Below are 9,952 nucleotides of genomic sequence, written 5' to 3' on the forward strand. Positions count from 1 at the left end.
ACTATAAGTTTCCTTAATATATAAGAGAGAATTCAATTCATTTTTAAAGTAAGAACACCCAGAACTCTATTTCGAATTTTGGTCAACTTGAAACCGTAAATTAATGGATTTATTAAGGGAGGTATGACAAGAATTTCTATTGCACCAAAGTTTTTAAAGGCTTGAGGGAAATCTTTTGAACCAAATCGCATAAACATGACATCAAAAAGTATACTTTCAAGAAAAATGAGTAAGGAGATTAAATGTGGCACACATGTTTGCATGAACTTTGCCCTGTTTTCTATAGAATTTGCACATGTTTTAATGAGAAACATGTAGGATAGAACTATGAATAAACCATGAAATATGTAAAAGATTATTGTTATGTATGTAACGATGTTGTGAACAACAGTTTCAGCTGGGAAACAAGCGAGTTTAACAATCATCCAATTCATACAATACAATCTGGTGATATATGGGCTGCATAACTTTAACCTAGATGTTAAAAACAAATTTAGACCCACAATGCAAAACGGTGTCATCCAAGAGAAACAGACTAACATAATGAGTCTTTGCTTTGACATGACAGAGTGGTACTCCAGGGGTCGACATATAGCCACATATCTGTCATATGCCATGACGGAAAGAATAGACAGATCGCTGAAGGCAAATGAGGCAATTACTTGAGCCTGAACAAGACATCCAGAATAAGAGATAACATGAACAGAAGAAAGCAGATCCCAGAGAAACTTGGAGTAGAAACCTGCTGTCCCATAAAGTCCATTCATGCAAAAAGTACATACTAAAATATACATTGGTTCATGCAGGTTTTTATCCATGATGATGGTCACAATAACAGAAATATTTACCAGCAAAATCATACAGTAACACAGTAAAGTGAGAAAGAAGAGAGTAAATCTGTGGTTATTTGTTTCATTTAAACCTAAAAGAAAAAACATTCTTATTTGAGAAACATTATCCATCATGGTTAGAAAACTTGTTGTTCCTGTGAAGGGTAACTCTGTCCCTCACAGTGTCTGCTCTCTCTACTCACTTTTTAATATCTTGTCTGACTACATCAACACACACGCTTAGAAATCAAACCAGCCAATCAATCCTCTTATTTTCAAGATGATGCAATCTACTGTAAGAGCAGCACATGAAAATAACAATATAGAACTTTATGGCACTTGGAGAGCAGAACTCTCCAACAATGTTCAAATGTATAATTTTCATCACTTGGAAAATGATTTATTTGGCACACTGTATGCTATTTATGCTATTAAGGCTTTGAAATTAAACTAGCGCCTCTCTCTGGTTTCACAAAGATGTGTTAGAGCGACCTGTTGTGTGGCCCTTCTACATTATGCTCTTATTAGTCTAACACATCTCCTATCGTGCACTGCAAAATTTCTAAATACAAAAAAAAAATACAAAAATACGGAAATACAGGAAAATGTGAAGACCCACAGGATGCTAAGAAACATTGAGTAATATATTCAGTAGGACAGAGGGACAACACCTTCTGGACGGTACATGAAAAACAAGTAGTTAGACAAAATCGCTCAACTGCAAAATAACACAGGCATTTTAATATGTTGCAGTGGTGATCTCGTATCTTTTAAAGTTCGTATTTGTAAAAAAAAACCAACAGATTTCTAAGTCTCACTCTCAATTTGTCAAGAAGTGAAGCTTTAGGATGGCGGTCTACCTGTCAGTTTTTGACCAGTTGGGAATGAGACTCAATAATCAACTTTTCTTACAAATAGGTCTTTAAAAAGGATGGATTAAAACATATTATATTATTTCATGCAATTATTCTTTGAATAGCTTTTTGTATTTTAATTTTGGACAGCAACGTTGTCTACCGTTACCTTTGCCGGCCATCATGCCGGCCTCACCTAATTTTACCGTTCTGCTCTCATCCACTACAATGATATCAGTTTGGCTATCCACCATCAGCCTGAATCCATATCAATCCATTCGTGCATACAAGACCCTTGTAAAGTTTGATGAGTCAACTAGAGATCATTTTATCAACCAACTTAGAGTTAATGTTAGCTAGCTAGCTTGCTAGCTGCTAACAAAATCAGTCACTGATTACAGTAAAAACAAGCAACTGCTCCTGTTTTTTTCTGTCCAAAGTTTAACAACCATTGTCTTCAAAAGTACAACAAATTCCATCTGGTAAGTCTGTCACAGTTATCACTGGAAACTGCATATATACATGCTTAGCTAACAGTCAGTGCCAGAGCAAAGGACTGGATGTTTGTAGATGGAAGTATAGGCCTACTGAGTCGGTATCAGCATGTTCTATAAAGAGCTGAAGTCATGGTATCACATCCAGACTAGCTTATATAAACTCAAATTCAGGTTTACCACTCAGAATTGTTAATAATATTTGAAACAATGCTTAATTACACACAGAGATAAAAAAAGAACAGGATCATCACTTTTCTTAATAGTTGAAAACTGTGTCAAGATGGCTGTTGTGTGGCCTGTCTAAATTTTGCTTTTATTAGTCTAATACATGTCTCCTATCGTCCACTGCAGAAATGTACATTTAAAAGAGGAAACACAGAAACAAGCTAAGACCAACAGGATGCTAAGAAACATGGAGTAATATATGCAGTAGGAACACAGGAAATGGACAGACAAGCTATGATATCTTCATAATACCTTTCATATTGGATATACTTCCAGCACGTATTTTAATGTAAATGTAATAAATACTTCTGGGTTCTGCTAGCAGGCTGAGTCCTTGTAAGTGTTCACGGAAAAAACAAATTCTGCAGTTGACACATTAGTTTTTACAGTAGATACCTCTAAATACATTTTCGCTTTAATGGCTGACCTTGCCTTCAACGGCAAGTTGGTCCAAGGGCTGACCATACAACTTTTTACGCTTAAAGTTGAGCATCATTTATTTTTTTTACTTCTTTAATAAAGTACTGCAACACATTTTCCTTTTTCATACAGTCTTATTTCTTTTCTTAAGTTCTGGGTCTTAGTTCCACAGGTTCAGTGGTTATTTGTTGTATTAAGGGGAGCTGTTCTAATAAGTTTTTTAAAATCTTCACCTAATTTTCCTTTTATTTCCTAGTGTTAAAGCTCCAATGTGTAGGATGTATGGGGATCTATTGGCAGTACTTGAATATTATTGTCATGACTATGTTTTCACTAGTATGTAATCACTTATAGTGTGGTGCAATCTGCAATCTCAACACCAGATGCCACTAAATCCTACACACTGGATCTTGAAATTATCACTTGCAGGTCATTGACAAATGTGCTACAAAAAGAGTATGATATAAATTTCAAGTTTTTATTCAATCTATTTTATATCTAAGTACAAGACAGCAAACAGTTACTTGACCGCACAGAGTTTGTGAAAATAATATATTTTTTTGTAAACATGAATATGAACATGCAAATTAAGAGCACATATTTTAGAGTCACAACACGTAATCATCATCATCACAAAAATTACACCGAATATCAAGCAATACATATGATTCAGCAACCCTAAATCTTAAGAAGGAAAGAACAACATTCACACAAATGAACACAAATTTCAGTTTAACAAAATTTAAACTTTCAGTTAAAAAGACATTCTTCAAGGATTAACAAGCTCAGGTTTGCTAACTGTGCAAAAACTCTTGAGGATATTATATTTAACTCTGACAGCCACAGCAAACAGCTGGTTAAACAGTGCAAATATAATGAAGAACATTAGACATAGGACTGTACGTTTCTTTAATACCGTATATAAGACAAAAGTCATTGACTTTTTAAAGTAAGAACAACCATAATTCTGTTTCGAATTTTGGTCAATTTGAAACCATAAATTAATGGGTTCATCAAGGGAGGTATGACAAGAATTTCTATTGCAACAAAGTTTTTAAAGGCTTGAGGTAAATCTTTTGAACCATATCTCATAATAATTACATCAGAAAGTATAGTTACAAGAAAAATAAGTAAGGAGGTTAAATGTGGCACACATGTTTGCATGAACTTTGTCTGATTTTCTATAGAATCTGCACATGTTTTAATGAGATACATGTAGGATAGAACTATGAATATACCATGAAATAAATAAATGATTATTGTTATGTATGTAACTATGTTATTAACAGCAGTTTCAGCTGGGAAACAAGCAAGTTTAACAATCATCCAATTCATACAAAAAAATCTGGTGATATATGGGCTGCATAACTTTAATCTAGATGTTAGAAACACATTTATACCCACCATGCAAAAAGGTGTCATCCAAGAGAAACAGACTAATGCAGTGAGTCTTTGCTTTGACATGACAGAGTGGTACTCCAGTGGTCGGCATATAGCCACATATCTGTCATATGCCATGACGGAAAGAATAGACAGCTCACTGAAGGCAAATGAGATAATTACTTGAGCCTGAACAAGGCATCCAGAATAAGAGATAACATGAACAGGAGAAAGAAGATCCCAGAGAAGCTTGGGGTAGAAACCTGCTGTCCCATAGAGTGCATTCATGCAAAAAGTACATACTAAAATATACATTGGTTCATGCAGGTTTTTATCCAAGATGATGGTCCCAATAACAGAAATATTTACCAGCAAAATCACACAGTAACACAGTAAAGTGAGAAAGAAGAGAGTAAATCTGTGGTTATTTGTTTCATTTAATCCTAAAAGAAAAAACATTCTTAATTGAGAAACATTATCCATCATAGTTAGAAAACGTGTTGTTCCTGTGAAGGGTAACTCTGTCCCTCACAGTGTCTGCTCTCGCTCCTCACTTTTTAATATCTTGTCTGACTACGTTGACACACACGCTTAGAAATCAAACAAGCCAATCAATCCTCTTATTTTCAGGATGATGCAATCTACTGTAAATGCAGCGCATGAAAATAACAATATAGAACTTTATGGCACTCGGAAAGCAGAATTCTCCAACAATGTTCAAATGTATAATTTTTATCACTTGGGAAATGATTTCTTTGGCACACTGTAGGCTATTCATGCTATAAAGGCATTGACAGTAAACTAGCTCCTTGCTCCAATTTTCGATTTCACAACTATGTTTAAGAGCGGCCAGTTGTGTTACCAGTCTAAATTTTGCTGTTATTAGTCTAATATATGTCTCTGATCATACAGTGCAGAATTTCAATTTCAAAAGAGGAAATACAGAAACACTAGGACCAACAGGATGCTAAGCAAAATGCAAAATAAAACAGGCATGGTAATATGTTGCTGTGGTGACGTCGTATCTTTTAAAGGATGTATTTAAAAAAAAAAAAAAGATTTTAAGTGTTACTCTGAATTTGTCAAAAACTGACACTTTGGGATGGCGGCTGACCTGTCCTGCAATCCCACAGTGTCAGTTTTTGATGAGTAGGGAATGAGACTTTAACCATACTATTTCCTCCAAGGAACAGTCGAGTGTTGTATTTGGCAGGCTTTTATATGGCAAAATGTAAAACTGAAAGACACAAAAGTAATATGAGACAAGGTATAAGGTATAAGGTCATGGACAGGTAAGCAGGTAAGTAACAAGTAAAAAATGTACATTGGTAAGACACATGGTAACACCATATTCTTTCTTTTCAGATATTAGGATAACTTACAGTTAAATGAGAGGGTAAGTACAGATTAGCTTAGGATACGTTTATTAAAGCAGAATTTTCCTTTCCTATTTAACCATGTTAAGCACTATAATCTATCATCTATTAAATAGAATGAGTACAAAAGGTGAATATTAGCTGCAATTAGGTGCTATATATTCAACATGCATGCTACTATAACTAAAACTTTGCTTGCATACTTTGCAAAATAGTGGATATGACTCATTCAAATAATCACTTGATATGAACATAACACACTCCTGTATTGTAAAACTTTCTGATGGTTCCATCTAAAAGAAGGTAAATGGTGGCAGTAGATTGTCTAGGCTTCATGAATGCAATGTGACCAACTTTGAACGGATTAACAACTGAACGTCATTTCCTGTCTAATTTCTACTTCTGAGGATCAGATGTACAAAATCTACAGCCTACACGACTCAAATGTACCACTAGGGGGAGTATTCCCTGAAGTTGCAACACAAGACTCAAAAATCAACTTTTCCTACAAATAGGTCCTTTAAAAAGAATGGATTAAAAACATAGTATATAATATTATTTTATGTAATTATTCTATTAATAGCTTTTTATATTTTAACATTGGACGGCAAGGCTGTCCACCATAAATGTTGCCAATCGACACTGCCAGCCTCACCTAATTTTACCAATCTGCTCTTATCCAGTAAAAATAACATGCGTTCGCTTGCCTTCTGCTTGAATCCATATCAATGAATATATGCATACAAGACCCTTGCAAGGTTTCATATGAGTCAACATCAAAAACTCAACTAGAGACAATGTTTTCTACCAACTTAGAGTATATGTTAGCTAGCTAGCATGCTAGCTGCTAATATAATTAGTTGCTGATTAAAAATGAGCAACTGCTCATGTTTATTTTCTGTCCAAAATTTAACACCGATTGTCTTCAAAAGTACAACAAATTCCGACTGGTAAGTCTATCACAATTATCAGTGGAAACTGCATGCATACATGGTTATCTAACACTCAATGCGAGAGCAAAGGACTGGATGTTCATAGTCATGGCGTCACGTCCAGACTAGCTTAAGTAAGTTGAATGCAGGTTTATCACTCAGAATTGTAAATAATATTTGAAACAATGCTTAATTACACACAGAGATAGATAAGAACAGGATTGTCACTTCTCACCAGTGATCGTCAATTTACATCCAGTTCAGATGACTTCTTGCTTTTGCAGTTGACATATTTTATTGTAGCTTGCTCGCTAAGTAGCCCATTTCTTAATAGTTGAAAACTGCGTCAAGGCCATTTTTTACAAAAATGTCTTTGTAAAAAATACTTTCTTGATCGAGAAAGGTCTTGAAAGTGCAATTGCTACATACATGATATACTAAAAGACTGAGGCTATAAAGCTTCATGTCCTTTGCAAAAACTCAGCGTCCTCATCAGTTGATGATCCATGTAATTATGAAGACTTGGAAATAAAAGAGCAGGATTGTTTTTGTACTGCAGTTTAAATATATGTAGGCAGATCATTGCACACAGTACAGCACGATGAATGACAATTAAATAATGTCATGAAAACACTTTTTGCATGAATTACCTGAGATGTTCAACAACAGGAATCACTATACAACTGAGTAGAACATTGGCTAAATGTGAATAATGTGAATATTCAAAATTAAGCTAAAACAGAACACAACATCTAATCATCATCATTTCTAAAAGCGTCACCAAAAAAGATAGAGAAGCATATGATTCAACACCCTAAACCTAAATTCCCCTTCCCACAAATCAATTCACATTTCAGTTAAATGAAATTAAACTTTCAGCTAAAAAGACATTCTTTAAGGATTAACAAGCTCATGTTTGCTGAATGTGCAAAAACTCTTGACGATATTACATGTAACTCCAACAGCCACAGCAATCAGCTGGTTAAACGGTGCAAATTTAGGGAAGAACATCAGATATAGGACTTTAAGTTTCCTCAAAGTCATTTAAATCTTAAAGTAAGAACACCCAGAACTCTGTTTCGAATTTTGGTCAATTTGAACCCGTAAATTAATGGATTTATTAAGGGAGGTGTGACAAGAATTTCTATTGCAACAGCGTTTTTAAAGGTTTGAGGGAAATCTTTTGAACCAAATCGCAAAATAATTACATTAAAAAGCAGACTTGCAAGGAAAGTGAATAAGGAGGTTAAATGTGGCACACATGTTTGCATGAATTTTGCCCTGTTCTCTATAGAATTTTCACATGTTTTAATGAGATACATGTAGGACAAAACTATGAATAAACCATGAAATAAATAAATGATTATCATAATGTATGCAGCTATGTTGTTAACAGCAGTTTCAGCTGGGAAACAAGCAAGTTTAACAATCGTCCAATTCACACAAAAAAATCCAGTGATATATGGGCTGCATAACCTTAATCTAGATGTCAGGAAAATATTTGCAGCTACAATGAAAACAGGCGCTAGCCAAGAGAAACATACTAATGTAATGAGTCTTTGCTTTGACATGACAGAGTGGTACTGCAGTGGTCGACATATAGCCACATATCTGTCATATGCCATGACAGAAAGAACAGACAAATCAGCGCAGACAAATGAGATAATTACTTGAGCCTGAACAAGACATCCAGAATAAGAGATAACATGAACAGGAGAAAGCAGATCCCAGAGAAACTTGGGGTAGAAACCTGTTGTCCCATAAAGTCCATTCATGCAAAAAGTACATAGTAAAATATACATTGGTTCATGCAGGTTTTGATCCATGATGATGGTCACAATAACAGAAATATTTACCAGCAAAATCACACAGTAACACAGTAAAGTGAGAAAGAAGAGAGTAAATCTGTGGTTATTTGTTTCATTTAAACCTAAAAGAAAAAACATTCTTATTTGAGAAACATTATCCATCATGGTTAGAAACCTTGTTCCTGTGAAGGGTAACTCTGTCCCTCACAGTGTCTGCTCTCTCTCCTCACTTTTTAATATTTTGTATGACTACATCAACTCACGCTTAGAAATCAAACCAGCCAATCAATCCTCTTATTTTCAGGATGATGCAATCTACTGTAAATGCAGCACATGAAAATAACAATATAGAACTTTATGGCACTTGTAGAGCAGAACTCTTCAATCAAATGTATAATTTTCATCACCTGGAAAATGATTTCTTCAGCACACTGTAGGCTATTCATGCTATTAAGGCTTTGACAATAAACAAGCTCCTCGCTCAGGTTTCACAAAGATGTTTGAGAGCGGCCTGTTGTGTGGACAGTCTAAATTTTGGTCCTTTTAGTTAATACATGTCTCCTATTGTGCACTGCAAAATTTTACATTCAAAAGAGGAAATACAGAAACACGTTAGGACCAACAGGATGCCAAGAAAACATGGAGTAAAATAAGCAGTACAGGACAGAGGGACAACACCTTCTGGATGCCACAGGAACAACAAATAGGAACAACAGCACTAACCACTGCGTCGCCGTGCTGCTCGGATTAAAACATATACTATTATTTTGTGTCCATTATTTTATGCAATTAATCTCTGAATACCTTTTGTATTATAACTTGGGAACAGCAACGCTGTCTACCGTAACTGTTGCTGGTGGTTTAACATACAGTAGGAGTTTCTTTAATACTGTATATAAGACAGAAGTCATTTATTTTTTAAAGTTAGAACAACCATAATTCTATTTCGAATCTGGGTCAATTTGAAACTGTAAATTAATGGGTTTATTAAGGGAGGTATGACAAGACATTCTTTTTCAACAAAGTTTTTAAAGGCTTGAGTGAAATCTTTTGAACCAGTGAGCAAGGAGGTTAAATGTGGCACACATGTTTGAATGAACTTTGCCCTGTTTTCAATGGAATCTGCACATGTTTTAATGAGATGCATGTAGGATAGAACTATGAATATACCATGAAATACATAAATGATTGTTGTTATGTATGTCTGTTATGTTGTGAACAGCAGTTTCAGCTGGGAAACAAGCGAGTTTAACAATCATTCAATTCATTAAAGTGTAACTAAACCCCCAAACCACTTTTTTCTGCTGAAAACAAATGTATTTGGGTATGAAGTAGTGTTGTTGATGTATTCTGGTCTAACTCTTGACATTTTAGTCAAAGTATTTCAATTTGGTGTATTTTGTTGTAAAAATGTAAGAGTGACTGCCCTCTATGGGTTGAAACCCAGCTATTACAATCGAATTTTGCTATTGGCTGAGATGGAGGCCGATGACGTTTTGGAGGCAGCTTACATCACGAGCCACCACTGTTCGCCCCGCCCCTCTGTGTGTGTTTTTGCGTGTGTAGTGGTGTGGGAAGGGGGTGGGGGCTGCACAGAGTGACTGGACATGTCTTAACTGCTCCTGGAGCC

At 35.2% G+C, this 9,952-nt stretch overlaps 2 protein-coding genes across 2 annotated transcripts; both read right to left on the reverse strand.

Moving 5' to 3' along the window:
* Positions 1–32: 32 nt before the first annotated feature.
* Positions 33–8,340, reverse strand: LOC311262875 (olfactory receptor 11H6-like; the record flags this gene model as incomplete). The annotated part of the gene is made up of 2 exons (XM_084362626.1): positions 33–668; positions 8,185–8,340. 2 exons carry the CDS (start codon positions 8,338–8,340, stop codon positions 33–35), a joined length of 792 nt encoding a protein of 263 aa, XP_084218752.1.
* On the reverse strand, positions 3,760–4,692 carry LOC311262848 (olfactory receptor 2A7-like; the record flags this gene model as incomplete). The annotated part of the gene is made up of 1 exon (XM_084362597.1): positions 3,760–4,692. The coding sequence occupies one exon, from the start codon at positions 4,690–4,692 to the stop codon at positions 3,760–3,762; it is 933 nt and encodes a 310-aa protein (XP_084218723.1).
* Positions 8,341–9,952: the final 1,612 nt, after the last annotated feature.

Source organism: Pagrus pagrus (assembly GCF_965226575.1).
Source record: "Pagrus pagrus genome assembly, chromosome: 9".
NCBI lineage: Eukaryota > Metazoa > Chordata > Actinopteri > Spariformes > Sparidae > Pagrus > Pagrus pagrus.